Genomic DNA, 17277 nt, shown 5'->3' with positions numbered 1-17277 from the left:
TTCCTAAGGAGGTAGCTATTATTAAAGTAGGCATGCTCTGGCACTCAACTAAGATCTTAGCCCTCATGATACTTCAAAAAGCTACATATTTGAAGAGGATCAAGGAGTCTGCAAAATGCCAGCATTCAACAGAGCTCACAATCCAGCTATGTGGGAGAAGCATGTAATCAAGTAAATACAATAACCGATATAAATAATCTTACAGAAGTAACCTGTCAGGCAAACAGGATTTGCCATATGAAGGAAATCATCAGTTCTTGAGAAAGGGAAGGAGATAGTAATGGATATGGAACAGTTTCTTCTGGACTTTTCTGGAAAGGGAAGGCTTTCCAGGCCAAGTGGGTAGCATAAGCAAAGGCAGCTTAAGCAAGGTTTATGAAGCAGCTTGGCCAGTCCAGGGACCTGCAAACAGTTTGTGTGGCAGGTCCAGGGATCTACAAACAGTATGTATTATCTCTTCTTTGTTACCAAAGAACATATTTTCCAAATGTGGAAAATATGTGCACCTTGATCCCTACCTTAAATAAAGAAATTTGGAGTAAGGGAAAGGATTTGGTAAAAGCATAATTTTGTATCAGTACATAGAATGTTTTAGCTGAAAAGCTTCTGATTTTTACTGTTATAAATATATCTTGATTCTGATAGTCTCACTTATTTCTTAATTGCCCTAAAACTTAGCTTAAGAATTATGCCACATATTCAATTCTAATGACATACTTTCTCCCACCATCACCCAGTTGCTGCAATATTTTAAAACCTCATTCTGGATTCCGGATGAGCATAAATTCATGAGAATGTGTTTACTTTTAACCAGATGTTATTCAATTGGAAAGCAGTTATGTTCTGATATTCAGAATATTTACAAAGGTGGCTTGTATTCTTTTTTGTTGTTGTTGTTTGAGGCAGGGTCTCTCACTCTGTCGCCCAGGCTGGAGTGCAGTGGTGCTCAACGCAACAAGCAATCCTCCCACTTCAGCTTCCTGAGTCGCTGGGACCACAGGCTCATGCCACCATGTCCAGCTAATTTATATATATTTAGTAGAAATGGGATTTCACCATGTTGCCCAAGCTGTTCTTGAACTCCTGGACTCAAGCAATCTGCCCTCTTTCACCTCCCAAAGTGCTGGGATCACAGACGTGAGCCACCATGCCTGGCTGCCTGTATTCTTATACTTGAATAACAAATACATATTTTTTATGTGCCTGTGTATGTGCTTGTATCTGTGGATGTGTACACACAAATATCATTTCTGTTTTTGTAGTATCATTTTGTAACCTAAACCCAACATTCCATGTTATCATCTGATGGTTTTCTAATTATTGTTATGTAGCACTGTTGTTAGTAAACACTGTACATGAAGAGAAGTATTACAGTAAGCCAACTGAACCATAATTCAATGCCCTTACTCAGTATTTTTTTTAACTTTTTTTTTTTTTCTTTTTTTGAGACAGAGTCTCACTCTGTCGCCCAGGCTGGAGTGCAATGGCACAATCTTGGCTCACCAGAACTTCTGCTTCCCAGGTTTAAGGGCTTCTCCTGCCTCAGTCTCCTAAGTAGCTGGAATTACAGGCACCTGCCACCACGCCTGGCTAATTTTTGTATTTTTAGTAGAGCCGGGGTTTTGCCATGTTGGCCAGGCTGGTCTTGAACTCCTGACCTCAGGTGATCCTCCTGCCTTGGCCTCCCAAAGTGCTGGGATTACAGGCAGGAGCCACCACGCCCAGCCTTACTCAGTACTTTTACTGAGTAATATAAATATATTGTCATATTAATATAAATATTACAAAGAGTATAAACATTATTTTCAGAGTATAAGCAATGAAAAACCTAATGATGGAAACAGAAACATGTCATATCCTTTTTTTTCCTTTTAGTTTTGGATCTCAGGTTTAGAGGGTTAAGCTAACTTCCTTGTTCATGGCACATTGCCATCATTTGCTTTACTTTGTAGGTGAGAGAAATATTTTACATATGTTCTCCCATTCCCTAGGGTTTAGATCAAAATGAAATCCTAGAAATGCTCTGGAGTCAGAGAGACTAGGTTCTGTGCCACTTAATAAACATATAATCTTCGGAAAATGATTTGACATCTCTAAGAGTTAATTTTCTCTGAATTTTCAATATGAGCTGGATGTGGTGGCTCATGCCTGTAATTCCAGAACTTTGGGAGGCCAAGATGGGTAGATCACTTGGGCCCAAGAGTTCAAGACCAGAACCGGGCATATAGTGAGACCCATCTCTACAAAAATTATGAAAAAATTAGGCATGGTGGTGTGCACCTGTAGTTCCAGCTACTCAGGAGGCTAAGGTGGGAGGATTGCCTGAGCCCAGCGGGGTGAGGCTGCAATGAGCTTTGATCATGTCACTGCACTCCAGCCTGGGTGACAGACCAAGACCCTGTCTCAAAAAAAAAAAAAAAAAAAGAACTTTGATTATGGACATATGGACAAAGAGTAGTCCAAGCTAGGAATCCCAACTACTATTATGCCATGCAACTTTAAGCAAGTTACTTTGCAAAACTGTCACTCTGATTCTTCAACTGAGGAATGAAAATGACATTGCAATTGTACATAAATAAGATTGTGAAAATTTAAAGCACTGAATCCGTGTTAATTTATGTCATCTCATTGAAGAATCTAGTTATGTTTATAATCCTGAAGGTAAGTATAATTAATATTTTGTGTTTATAGTGTTTCTTCCACTCAGGTATTAATAAGCCATTTCAAAGGTGAACAAGCATAAAGCATTTAACCTGCCCAAAGTTATGGACTCAGTTAAGACAGTGACAGGAGGAGCAAGTAACTGATGGACAATTAGAAAGAAAATTCATCTTTTGTGAAGGAGTTCATGTTTATTCCTTAATAGTAAATTACAAGTCCTCAGTGAACCTTACCAGCTGCTCCATTAGGAAGAGGCTGGCACTAATGACCAGACTTTCAGTGTGAGCAGATATTAGGGGTGTCTAGGCTACTTGAATAACCACGACCATTTGTCTCTCTTTCAATGCCTAATTCTGACTAAAATTTAGCTCCCCCATAGGGCTAAAAGCAAAGGAGGAAAGATTTTGTTGTAAAAATGATAGAACTCCTGGCTCCTGTAAGGAACTGTGCTTTGACCCTCATTTCTCAAGGCACAAGTTTCATCATTATTGGCTCATTAGCCTCTTTCAGTTGAGGGGCTCTACAGAACAGTGGTTAGGCTTGGGCCAGACTGCCTGTGTTTGAATCCTGGCTCTGGACTTCACTGGCCATGTAACTTTAAGCCCTCAGGGCTTTACTAGGGATGACCAAAACAGCACCTGCCTCACAAATTAGATCAGCACCTACACCATATTAAAGGCTCAATTAATATTAACTATTAGTTTTATAGCCCAAACTGTATGCCTAATTGGAATGTGGTTACCTGAAAGGTAGAAGTTGGTAGATAAAATTAAATTAAATTGAAATAATTTATATGTGTAGTTACTATTGAGATACCAACATGTATCACCTTATTTTTACTTTTTTTTTTTTTTTTTTTTTTTTTGAGACAGAGTCTCACTCTTTTGCCCAGACTGGAGCGCAGTGGCGCAATCTCAGCTCGCCGCAACCTCCACCGCCCAGGTTCAAGCAGTTCTCCCGCCTTAGCCTCCAGAGTAGCTGGGACTACAGGCACACACCACCATGCCTGGCTAAATTTTGTGTATTTAGTAGAGACAAGAATTCACCATGTTGGCCAGGCTGGTCTTGAACTCCTGACCTCAGGTGATCCACCCACCTTGGCTTCCCAAAGTGTTGGGATTCAGGCGTGAGCCACCCCCACCAGCGTGTATCACTTCATAGTCATATAGATCATACCAATTTGTTCCTCTTCATCACTAAAATCCCAAAAGTTTGTACAGCAGGGTAAGTACATGGGCTTTTTGGTCAGCCATGATACTGTGTGTCCTTGTCTTGGTTTCCCCATCTGTAAAATGGTAAAAACAGTGCCTTCGGCTGGGCGCGGTGGCTCACACGTGTAATCCCAGCACTTTGGGAGGCTGAGGTGGGCGGATCACTTGAGGTCGGTGGATCACTTAAGGTCAAGAGTTCGAGACCAGCCTGACCAATATGGTGAAACCCTGTCTCTACTAAAAGTACAGAAATGAGCCAGGCGTGGTGGTGAGCACCTGTAATCCCAGCTATTCGGGAGACTGAGGCAGGAGAATCACTTGAGCCCAGGAGGGGGAGGTTGCAGTGAGCCAAGATTATGCCACTGCACTCCAGCCTGGGTGACAGAGCAAGACTGTCTCAAAAACCAGTGCCTTCGTCATGGAGTTACTTAGATAAGAGAGGTTTAGATAAGTAAAGTGATTAGCTCAGTTTCTGAGAAACAGTAAATACTTAATATTATATTATTAATAGTAAATGTTAATGGTTGTCATTCTTATTTTAAATAAAATAACAAATTGGCTGAGGCAGTGGCTCACACCTGTAATCCTAGTACTTTGGGAGGCTGAGGCAGGAGGATCACTTGAGCTCAGGAGTTCTAGACCAGCCTGGGCAACATAGTGAGATCTCTTCTCTAATAACAAAAGAAAAAAATAAAAATAAATAAAATAACAAGTCATATATGCCCTTCTGGTATTTCCTCATTTTAACTATCATTATCAAATTTAAATGTGGTCAGAATTAGGGCCTGTCATTGTAAATTTAGTCATTTATAAACAATCCTAGAACAATCCTAAGTTTGGTCCATAGTAGACACTCATATAAATATTGTTGATGAATGCCCCTGTTGGTACACTGAATGTTTAACTTTTCTCTGTGAACCTCACAGCTCAGTCTCTAAGATATTTTTGTTTTGTTTTACCTCACTATTTCAAGCCAGTTTAGCTGAGGGAGGTTGTTTATGCTATCACTAGATCCTGCTGTATCTAATCTTGTCTTCTAAGCTGAATGTTAGAAGCAGCTGAAAGAAGTATAGCAAGTTAGAGTAGACATCGAGAAAGTATGGAGGGTTTAGGAAAACATTTTTAATAGTAATAAGAAAAGAAGCCACGCATGGTGGTTCACGCCTGTAATCCCAGCACTTTGGGAGGCCGAGGCGGGCGGATCACTTGAGGTCAGGAGTTTAAGACCAGCCTGGCCAACATGGTGAAACCCTGTCTCTACTAAAAATACAAAAATTATCCAGGTGTGGCGGTGCATGCCTGTAATCCCAGCTACTCAGGAGGTTGAGGAAGGATAATCACTTGAACCCCGGAGGTGGATGTTGCCGTGAGCCGAGATCACGCCACTGCACTCCAGCCTGGATGAGAGAGTGAGACTCCGTCCAAAAAAAAAATAATAATAAGATATTCTTTTCTTGGACTTAAATGCCTCATATGTATGTTGGAGTTTGAATTACCTTCTCTATGGGCCAACTCTGCGAAATTTTAGTTAGCATTTTCCTTCATCCAATTTACTCAGCTTAAACATCATTAATGTCTTAATAGATTAAAATTAATTGTAGTATTAGCTTAAGCAAAATGCAATAAGGAAGGTGAACATTTAGCTCCCTTCTTCCTCAAATGCATTTCAAAGCACAATAGAGGTTTTACATTATGAATTGCTCTCAAATACTCATAGTACTGCCACCCATCATTTAAAGAGAGAAACATTTTTTAAAATTGTAATAAGTTAACAAAATTTTTTTTCTTTTTTTAATATTCTTTTATTTTTTTACTTCCTCTATGCGGGCCAAGAGGAGAAAACAAAAGATTTTAGCAGAAAAAAAATTGCCATTAATTCCCAAGGGGAAGCAAAGTTGTATGTACCCATTCATATACTGTACTTACAATAGATTGTTTATTAAATTGTTTCCTCTACCACAGCCCTTAATCTAAACTTTATCTTCATTTACAGTGGGTCAAGGATGTTGCTATGGCAACACCAGTACTCATAGCACTAGAAAGTGGCCAGGTCAGAATACTACCAGCTATGCTTCTCTGTGTCCATAGCGCTTTGTTCATGGTGTTTATCATTTATTAACTGTATGATATTTGTTTGGTTATTTGTATACCTGTCCAGAGACAGTTTATATAATTCCTGCTGCCTGGGACAATCTATTGGAAGGCGGGAAGAAAAGTGTGTTGATATAGAGCTAGAGATAGGGTCAGAGAAGTGGGCCTAAAAAAGTACTATTGCCATTATGTTCTCCTGCCTCTTACATACACCCAGCTGCCTGCAGTTTTGTGTCTCTATCAAATTTCTTGATACTAGTATTAAAGAAAAGTAATTCCAAGGTTTTTTGTTGTTGTTACAAGTGGACTCAATCATTTTAATCCCCATCAGTAGTAACAATACTGAAAATATATATATATATATATATATATTTTTTTTTTTTTTTTTGAGACGGAGTATCGCTGTCGCTCAGGCTGGAGTGCAGTGGCACGATCTCAGCTCACTGCAACCTCTGCCTCCCGGGTTCAAGTACTTCTCCTGCCTTAGCCTCCTGAGTAGCTGGGATTACAGGCACGCACCACCCCGCATGGCTATTTTATGTATTTTTAGTAGAGATGGGGTTTTACCATGTTGGTCAGGCTGGTCTCAAACTCCTGACCTCGTGATCCGCTTGCCTCGGCCTCCCAATGTGCTGGGATTACAGGCGTGAGCCACTGCGCCTGTCAGAAGTATTTTTAAACGCAGGATTTAAAATAGGCTATACTGAATAATTCATAATCTATTATGTATGTTCTTGTCCATCTCCTTTATCAAAGTTTGGTTTTTGTGTCTGTCAGTCTTGAGATTAATAAAACCTTTTGAGGTTTAAAAACAAAAAGAAGCTTAACATTATTTTCCTTTTGTACTTTAACTTACCCTTTTATCCATAAAGGTGAAAGATTTAATTTTGGAACCACACCCATTTTTCACCCTAAGGAGCATATTAAATAACACATGATGGGACACAACAAAATATTACTGTTGATATGGCTTTTTGGAGTACTGTTCTTTGACTCCAAAAGACGCTTGATTGACTGCATTCTTCCTGATTGCAAGATAGCACAGCTTATTAACCTGAGGGATAGGATGGCATTTGCTGTGTATTTTACTGTTTTAAGAATAGGGTTTTCGCAGTAGATTATGTTATCGGTCTTCATAATATTTCAAGGGAAAGTGTTAGTTTAATTTAAAAAATTCTATTTCCTTTTTTTTGAATAGATAGTACATTCATATGGTTTAAAATTCAAAAGATTCAAAAGGGTATATAGTAAGATGTTTTTCTCCTACCCTTGTCTTCCAGCCACCCAGTTCCTGGAGGTGATCACTGTTTTGGGTATTCTTCTAGACATATTCGAATATATATATATATATTTTTCACGAGACGGAGTCTTGCTCTATCCCCCAGGCTGGAATGCAGTGGCGCAATCCTGGCTCACTGCAACCTCTCCCTCCCAGGTTCAAGCAATTCTCCTGCCTGCTCAGCCTCCCGAGTAGCTGGGATTACAGGCATGCATCACCACACCCAGTTAATTTTTGTATTTTTACTAGAGACAGGTTTTCACCATGTTGGTTAGGCTTGTCTTGGGCTCCTGACCTTGTGATCCACCTGCCTCGGTTTCCCAAAGTGCTGGGATTACAGGCGTGAACCACCATGCCCGGCCTAGACATATTCTAATACTGATTTTCATTTTATTTATTTAGATTTATTATTTTTTTTTTATGGATGGGGTCTTGCATTTTGTCCAAGCTGGACTCAAACTCCTGGGCTTAAGAGATCTTCCCATCTTAGCCTCCCAAATAACTGGGACTACTGGCATGAGCCATCATGCCTGGATTGATTTTTTTTAAATTATTTTTTCTCACTACAAGGACAAGGACTCATACTGATTTTTGTCACATCTCATTTAATCTAAGCAGACATTTGGCTCAGCCCCTAAATGCGATTCAGTTTTTTCGTAGAAGAGTTGTTTGTCCCCACTGGCCATTTGCTATAAGTTAGTTTATGAAATGGAAAAATTCAGTATAATTAAACTCCCATTTGAACAAACTTAATAGGATGTTAAAATTGCTGGTTTTAGATAATGTTTAAAAGAAGCCAATTGCTAAAAGTGTAGATCACAAAGGTTTTTTCAAAAAATAATAAAATGGCTGGGCGTGGTGGCTCATGCCTGTAATCCCAGCACTTTGGGAGGCCAAGGCAGGCAGATACCTGAGATCAGGAGTTCGAGACCAGCCTGACCAACATGGAGAAACCCCATCTCTACTAAAAATAGAAAATTAGCTGGGCGTGGTGGCACATGCCTGTAATCCCAGCTACTCTGGAGGCTAAGGCAGGAGAATCGCTTGAACCCAGGAGGCGGAGATTGCAGTGAGCTGAGATTGCGCCATTGCACTCCAGCCTGGGGTAACAAAAGCGAAACTCCGTATAAAAAAAAAAATATATATATATATATATATATAATCATAATAAAGCAAGTGTCTTCTTGGGTTGGTTTGTTAGTGAAGAGGATGACTTTTATATCAGGAAATTCTTTGTTGTTGCTTTAATCTTGTCATGTGGGACAAAATTCATGTCAGATTAGGCTTCAAATCCATTTGCACAGTGCCCTTTCTTTTTTTTTTCTTGAGACAAGGTTTCATTCTGTCACCCAGGCTGGAGTGCAGTGGCATGATCACAGCTCACTGCAGCCACAATCTTCTGGGCTCAAGTGATCCTCCTCCCTCAGCTTCCCAGGTAGCTGGGACTACAGGCATGCACCACCATGCCCAGCTAATTTTTTCTTTTCTTTCTTCTTTTTTTTTTTTTTTTGAGACGAAGTCTTGCTCTTGTACCCCTGACTGGAGTGTGATGGTGCAATCTCGGCTCACTGCAACCTCTACCTCTTGGGTTCAAGCAATTCTTCTGCCTTGGCCCCCCGAGTAGCTGGGATTATAGGTGCCTGCCACCACGCCAGGCTAATTTTTGTATTTTTAGTAGAGATGGGATTTTACTACGTTGGCCAGGCTGGTCTAGAACTCCTGTCCTCAGGTGATCCACCCGCCTTGGCCTCCCAAAGTGCTGGGATTACAGGCATGAGCCACCGCACCCGGCCAATTTTTTCTATTTTTTGTAGAGACAAGGATTTCAATACGTTCCCCAGCCTAGTCTGGAACTGCTAGACTCAAGTGATTCTCCTGTATCAGCATCCTAAAGTGCTGGGATTACAGGTATGTGTCACCACACCCAGCCCAGTATCCCTTCTTTTATCTCTACATCTCCCTGCACTTTAAAAGCAATCATCGTAGGTTGGGTGCGGTAACTCACGTCTGTAATCCCAGCACTTTGGGAGGCCAAGGCGGGTGGATCACCTGAGGTCAGAAGTTGGAGACTAGCCTGGCCAACATAGTGAAACCCCTGTCTCTACTAAAAATACAGAAATTAGCCAGGCGTGGTGACGGGTGCCTGTAATCCCAGCTACCGGGGAGGCTGAGACAGGAGAATCGTTTGAGCCCAGGAGGCAGAGCTTGCAGTGAGCTGAGATGGCGCCACTGCACTCCAGCCTGGGCAACAAAGAACAAAACTCCATCTAAATAAATAAATAAATAAATAAATAAATAAATAAATAAATGCAAGCAATAAACGGCTAGGCATGGTGGCTCACACCTGTAATCCCAGCACTTTTGGAGGCCAAGGCTGGTGGATCACCTGAGGTCAGGAATTCAAGACCAGCCTAGCAAACATGGTGAAACCCTGTCTCTACTAAAAGTACAATAATTAGCTGGGCATGGTGGTGGGCACCTGTAATCCCAGCTACTTGGGAGGCTGAGGCAGGAGAATTGATTGAACCCCAGCGGTGGAGGTGAGCCGAGATCGTGCCATTGCACTCCAGCCTGGGCGACAAGAGCGAAACACAGTCTCAAAAAAAAAAAAAAGCAATAACGTTTTCCTTAGCCTAGCTCCTCTATCCTGCCAGCATTTGCATTTTACACGTTTTTAGAGTTGCTTAGTGGGTCTATTCCTGTTTACGTCACTTCTCTGTTCTTCTTTCCTGTTTTGCAGCCGATTAAGGTCCCAGCATACAAACACAGAGCATAAAGAATTAATTCCAGAGTAGTCACGTTGGATATTCTGGTGTTTGGGAACAAAAGTTTTATATAGCGCTTTCCATTCAGTATAATTTGTTGAACCATGTAAACTGCCTTACGATTCATGGGTAATTTGTTTGGATATGGGAATTGGTTCATAAAATAGAAACTTAAATTGTACAGGTATTTAGTGAAATTGGACTTTCCTTGATGATACAGGTCTGTCTTAGACTCTACCAAGGAAAATTATTTGTGAGGTGATCCTGAAGAAAGGTATATGGTCCCACTCACAATGAGTTCCCTACTGGGGCCCTGCAAAGGGTATTAATAGTGAAGATATAAGGTAAGGTATTGTCCTCAGGGTACCTATTGGGTCCACAATAAGATTCCTTTCTCTTTTTTTGAGACGGAGTTTCGCTATTGTCGCCCAGGCTGGAGTGCAATGGCGCGATCTCACCTCACTGCAACCTCCGCCTCCTGGGTTCAAGCGATTCTCCAGCCTCGGCCTCTGGAGTAGCTGGGATTACAGGAACCACCACCCCGCCCGGCTAATTTTTGTATTTTCAGTAGAGACAGGGTTTCACCACGTTGGTCAGGTTGGTCTCAAATTCCTGACCTCAGGTGATCCTCCTGCGTCGGCCTCCGAAAGTGCTGGGATTACAGGCATGAGTCCCCGCGCCTGGCCAAGATTCCTTTCTAATGAGGGCTTTTGGGTATTTCCTGTAGTTAATACCATTTTGCTGGATTCAACAAGGACTTACCTTATATTATGTTACATGTACTCTTAGGGCAAGGTCCCAGAGTTTTATTAGTTCTGTCACTATAAATTTATACTAACAGAACATGTACTAACTAGAAAGAACAAGGTTTTCATTTTTCATTATCAAGTACTGTAACCAGGCAACCAGGAATTTGATTAGAATCTGCTGTTTGCTTGGCACACAATCTTACTGACCTCATAGGCCTCCACCAACAAGGTTAGAGATTCCTGTGCCAACATCATACTGTTCTAGAATTACTGGATCTCTTATGGTAATGTATCTTTTTCCCAGTGGGCTTTAGATCAAGTTTTTTCTACTTATTCACTTTTTAAAACCACACTGCTTTAAATGGGTTGTCTGAAATACGTCTCTTACTAGCACAATCTTACATTTCATAATTTGAAAACAAGGGTATCTGGGCCCAACCTATTTTTTAGTCTATGTGAGAACTAATTATTATAAAAGTTTAGACTTGTATACAACATATTAGTGCTTTATTTCTGGTATGTGTTTTCATAAGAAACTTTATCACTAAAGGACAAAGTAGCAAAACCTCTGTGATCAGATGTTCTTGTTTTATAACATCTAATAATTTTATAATTATATTTTCTGCCACAGTGTTGTTAGATTACTTATAAGGTGGTTATCTTACAAGCCAGGATACCAGATAGTAATGACGGAATTAGTAGAAAACTATTGACTTGTCACCGGGCGTAGTGGCTCACGCCTGTAATCCCAGCACTTTGGGAGGCTGAGGCGTGCAGATCACCTGAGGTCAGGAGTTCGTGACCAGCCTGGCCAACATGGTGAAACCCCGTCTTTGCTAAAAATACAAAAATCAGCTGGGCGTGGTGGCGGGCATCTGTAATCCCACCTACTCAGGAGGTTGAGGCAGGACAATCGCTTGAACACGGGAGGCGGGGGTTGCAGTGAGCCGAGATCATGCCACTGCACTCCAGCCTGGGCAACAGAATAAGACTCCGTCTCAAAAAAAAAAAAAAAAAAAGGAAAAAAGAAAACTATTGACTTGTCTAATGTACTTCCTATGTAGGCTATCATAAATGCAACAGATATCAGTATATCTTGGGAGGCCAAGGCGGGCGAATCACCTGAAGTCAGGAGTTTGAGACCAACCTGGCCAATATGGCAAAACCCTTTCTCTACTAAAAATACAAAAATTAGCGGGGCGTGGTGGCATGCGCCTGTAGTCCCAGCTACTTGGGAGACTGAGGCACGAGAATAGCTGGAACCCGGGAGGCAGAGGTTGCAGTGAGCCGAGATCATGCCACTGTACTCCAACCTGGGTGACAGAGTGAGACTCCGTTTCAAAACAAACAAGCAAACAAAAATCTAATTTGCATTGCATTTTAACAATGTCTTTAGGTATTTGAATCCTTCTAAATTCATTCTCAAACAAGTTATTGTTAAAAACTAGTAGGAAAATAGCTATGTTTTAAAATGTTCTTTCCTTCTATGATTTCTGGGGTTTATGTTTAAATGATTCTCCTGACAATTACTTTAGAACTGATAGGTAATGACTCATTGGAACAGTTGTACCTCTGACTCATGGAGAATCTAGTATAAGTCATTTGACTCATCTGCTTCTCCCATTTAGGAAAAGTCACTATAAATGTATCATAAGGTGCTGTGAAATGCCTGACTGCACACATAAAAGGTGCTAGAAAATTACAAGGTTGGAGAGTCTTATGTTAACATGTAGTTTTATAAAACTTCAAAAATGTTTTAATTTTGGTATAGATCAATTCTGTAATAACCTTTTTATGTAGGGGATAAAAACTTTTCCTCCCGTATGAAATGTCTCGTTAAGAAATTTTATAGCTTCTGTAGGTTTCTGGTCATTGTGTTAAATAAAATAAATTGAAAGAAGGATTTCTTGTTGAATTTAATTTAGTTTTTTTGCTAATTAAAAAAATCCACACAGTATCAAAAGCATACCATAAGTGAGATTAATTAAATCAGTTGCTTATTTCACTTTAAAGTAGAATTAAGCCTATCAGTAGCATAAATTTTTAAAGATTCAGAAATATTAGCCTCCTAAAATGACTTCAACTAAACAGAAAGTATGATTTAATGTGTAAATGATATGCTTTTATTAGAATAACTGAAAACTTTTTTAAAATGATAGACTTTTTAAAGAACACTTATAGATTTACAGAAAAATTAAGAAGATAGTACAGCATTCCCATATACCCCATACCACTTTCTCTATTATTCACATTCATTAATATGGTATATTTGTAGGCCGGATGCAGTGGCTCACGCCTGTAATCCCAGAAATTTGGGAGGCCGAGGCAGGTGGATCACCTGAGGTTGAGGGTTCAAGACCAGCCTGACCAACATGGAGAAACCCCGTCTCTACTAAAAACACAAAATTATCCGGGTGTGGTGGTGCATGCCTGTAACCCCAGCTACTCGGGAGGCTGAGGCAGGAGAATCACTAGAACCCGGGAGGCGGAGGTTGTGGTAAACCGAGATCGTGCCATTGCACTCCAGCCTGGGCAACAAGAGCAAAACTCTGTCTCAAAAACAAAAACAAAAGCAAAAAGGTATATTTGTTAAAATTAATGAACCAATATTGATACATTGTTCTTTACTAATGTCCATGGTTTATTTATATTTCTTGGATTTGATATGCTTTTTCTGTCCCAGGATTTCATTAAGCATATCACATTACATTTAGTTATTATGTGTCCTTAGGCTCCTCTTGCCTATGACACTTTCTCAGATATTTTCTGTTTTTGATGATTTTGACAATTTTGAGGAGTACTGGTAAAGTAGTTTGTAGCATATCCCTCTATGGAGGTTTCTCTGATTGTTTTCTCATGATTGTACTGAAGCTATACGATTTTGGGAGAAGACCACAGAGGTGAAGTACTATTTTCTTTTTTTCTTTTTTGAGACAGAGTTGTGCTCCTGTTACCCAGGCTGGAGTGCAATGGCGTGATCTCGGCTCACTGCAACCTCTGCCTCCCAGGTTTCAAGCGATTCTCCTGTCTCAGTCTCCTGAGTAGCTGGGATTACAGGCATGCACTACCACACCCAGCTAATTTTGTATTTTTAGTAGAGATGGGGTTTCTCCGTGTTGGTCAGAATGGTCTCGAACTCCTGAACTCAGGTAATCTGCCCGCCTTGGGAGACTATGGAATTATCATTCAAGTCAATTTATATGCATTGATGCAGTCTCATACACTGTACTCAGCCTTCTTCTGGGCTGCTCACTGCACATATGCTGCAGAGGCTTTGGAGATGCAGTGGCCAGAAGCAAACTTGGTGAACAGAACAGTTCCATTCCTGAGAAAGGCAAGGATTTTTTTTTCCATCCTGCCACCAAAAGTTTCTAATTGATGGGATAAATAGCAACCCTACATTATACCCCAATTTTTGCTTTCAGAAAGAAACGTATAGCCTTGCAGATTTGAAGGTTTTTAAACATAGTAAGCATTAAATTAGTGGACTTCTCTGTTGTTGGCCTATATATTATTATTATATTGTCTCTTTTTTTTCCTTATGAAAGCTAGGGCTGCTGGTCAAACCTGAGTTCCTGAAACCTTTAACCCTACTCAGCCAATACAACCGATAACATTCCTGAAGGTATAGTTAGATCCAGACTTTATGGCGCATGAAGATTATACAGTTTGAGAGGCCCTCTTCAAAATAATAGACAAAATTACATTCATTTCTTAGAAGGGGCCCAAGCAATGCGAAGCACTGAAGCTTAAGGTTTGTTAGCTTTATGGATAAGTCTGCCACTACTAAGGAAATTTTTGAAAGTGAAATAATTGCTTTTTCGCAACGGGTTTGCCGCCAGAACACAGGTGTCGTGAAAACTACCCCTAAAAGCCAAAATGGGAAAGGAAAAGACTCATATCAACATTGTCGTCATTGGACACGTAGATTCGGGCAAGTCCACCACTACTGGCCATCTGATCTATAAATGCGGTGGCATCGACAAAAGAACCATTGAAAAATTTGAGAAGGAGGCTGCTGAGATGGGAAAGGGCTCCTTCAAGTATGCCTGGGTCTTGGATAAACTGAAAGCTGAGCGTGAACGTGGTATCACCATTGATATCTCCTTGTGGAAATTTGAGACCAGCAAGTACTATGTGACTATCATTGATGCCCCAGGACACAGAGACTTCATCAAAAACATGATTACAGGGACATCTCAGGCTGACTGTGCTGTCCTGATTGTTGCTGCTGGTGTTGGTGAATTTGAAGCTGGTATCTCCAAGAATGGGCAGACCCGAGAGCATGCCCTTCTGGCTTACACACTGGGTGTGAAACAACTAATTGTCGGTGTTAACAAAATGGATTCCACTGAGCCACCCTACAGCCAGAAGAGATATGAGGAAATTGTTAAGGAAGTCAGCACTTACATTAAGAAAATTGGCTACAACCCCGACACAGTAGCATTTGTGCCAATTTCTGGTTGGAATGGTGACAACATGCTGGAGCCAAGTGCTAACATGCCTTGGTTCAAGGGATGGAAAGTCACCCGTAAGGATGGCAATGCCAGTGGAACCACGCTGCTTGAGGCTCTGGACTGCATCCTACCACCAACTCGTCCAACTGACAAGCCCTTGCGCCTGCCTCTCCAGGATGTCTACAAAATTGGTGGTATTGGTACTGTTCCTGTTGGCCGAGTGGAGACTGGTGTTCTCAAACCCGGTATGGTGGTCACCTTTGCTCCAGTCAACATTACAACGGAAGTAAAATCTGTCGAAATGCACCATGAAGCTTTGAGTGAAGCTCTTCCTGGGGACAATGTGGGCTTCAATGTCAAGAATGTGTCTGTCAAGGATGTTCGTCGTGGCAACGTTGCTGGTGACAGCAAAAATGACCCACCAATGGAAGCAGCTGGCTTCACTGCTCAGGTGATTATCCTGAACCATCCAGGCCAAATAAGCGCTGGCTATGCCCCTGTATTGGATTGCCACACGGCTCACATTGCATGCAAGTTTGCTGAGCTGAAGGAAAAGATTGATCGCCGTTCTGGTAAAAAGCTGGAAGATGGCCCTAAATTCTTGAAGTCTGGTGATGCTGCCATTGTTGATATGGTTCCTGGCAAGCCCATGTGTGTTGAGAGCTTCTCAGACTATCCACCTTTGGGTCGCTTTGCTGTTCGTGATATGAGACAGACAGTTGCGGTGGGTGTCATCAAAGCAGTGGACAAGAAGGCTGCTGGAGCTGGCAAGGTCACCAAGTCTGCCCAGAAAGCTCAGAAGGCTAAATGAATATTATCCCTAATACCTGCCACCCCACTCTTAATCAGTGGTGGAAGAACGGTCTCAGAACTGTTTGTTTCAATTGGCCATTTAAGTTTAGTAGTAAAAGACTGGTTAATGATAACAATGCATCGTAAAACCTTCAGAAGGAAAGGAGAATGTTTTGTGGACCACTTTGGTTTTCTTTTTTGCGTGTGGCAGTTTTAAGTTATTAGTTTTTAAAATCAGTACTTTTTAATGGAAACAACTTGACCAAAAATTTGTCACAGAATTTTGAGACCCATTAAAAAAGTTAAATGAGAAAAAAAAAAAAAAAAAAAAAAAAAAAGAAAGTGAAATAATTAATGGATGTAAAATAATACCAAAAATATATATTCCTGTATATGTGTGTGTGGTTTCATATACATATATTTATATATATGAGAAACAAAAAACAACATATTCATAGGAACACTATTTCTATGTGAGGTTTTGTCTTCCACCTCCAATACAGAATCTAGTGAGTTAGATTGGACCATCTAAATGGTCAAATTTGAATCTCAGATTTTACAATTCTTTTTTTTTTTTTTTTTTTTTTTTTTTGAGACAGAGTCTCGCTGAGTCGCCCAGGCTGGAGTGCAGTGGCGCCATCTCGGCTCACTGCAACCTCTGCCTCCTGGGTTCAAGCGATTCTCCTGCCTCAGCCTCCTGAGTAGCTGGGACTACCAGCACCCGCCACCACACCCAGCTAATTTTTGTATTTTTAGTAGAAACAGGGTTTCACCATATTGGCCAGGCTGGTCGAACTCCTGATCTTGTGATCTGCCCACCTCAGCCTCCCAAAGTGCTGGGATTACAAGCCTGAGCCACCGTGCTGGCCTACAGCTCTTATATAAAATGAGAGCATCTTCCTAAAACACCGTAGGTTATCTTTCCTCCTGTAGGGCAAGGGGCCAGGCAGGAGCCCTTTTGTGTGGCAGAGCTAAGCAGCAGAGCAAAGCAAGTTGGCTAGGTGGTACAGGGACATGGAAGCTACAGAAGCAAACATGGTTTTCTGCCTTCCTCATCTCCAGACTACAAAATTAATCCTTCCATTTACCCAATATCACTTTCTTAAAATTTAGAAACTATTGATATTTATTTTACAGAAGTTTTTGGATTGTTTGCTCTGATTGATCAAGATGTTTAATTCATATGCTATTAATATAGTATTAGTTCCAAAAAACAAAAACTCAGTCTAAAATAATGGGGGGTAAAGAAACTTATGGACTGCGAACTGGAAC

The 17277-nt window shown here is 40.9% G+C and overlaps 1 protein-coding gene across 2 annotated transcripts in view; it reads left to right on the top strand.

The window, feature by feature from the left end:
• LOC129397807 (elongation factor 1-alpha 1-like) overlaps positions 1-16312 on the top strand; it is a 38287-nt gene extending 21975 nt beyond the window's left edge. Inside the window, exons 1-2 of one of the 2 annotated variants that reach the window (XM_055112563.1) lie at positions 10948-11040; positions 14305-16312. In XM_055112563.1, the coding sequence (XP_054968538.1) occupies positions 14636-16024 (1389 nt within the window). In that variant the 5' untranslated portion in view covers positions 10948-11040; positions 14305-14635 and the 3' untranslated portion in view covers positions 16025-16312. Of the gene's footprint in view, positions 1-10947; positions 11041-14304 lie in introns of those variants that run through there. The other variant, XM_055112564.2, reaches the window with a different exon arrangement.
• Positions 16313-17277: the final 965 nt, after the last annotated feature.

Source organism: Pan paniscus, chromosome 4 (assembly GCF_029289425.2).
Source record: "Pan paniscus chromosome 4, NHGRI_mPanPan1-v2.0_pri, whole genome shotgun sequence".
In the NCBI taxonomy this organism is placed as follows: domain Eukaryota; kingdom Metazoa; phylum Chordata; class Mammalia; order Primates; family Hominidae; genus Pan; species Pan paniscus.
This window is presented reverse-complemented; position numbering and strand designations above follow the sequence as displayed.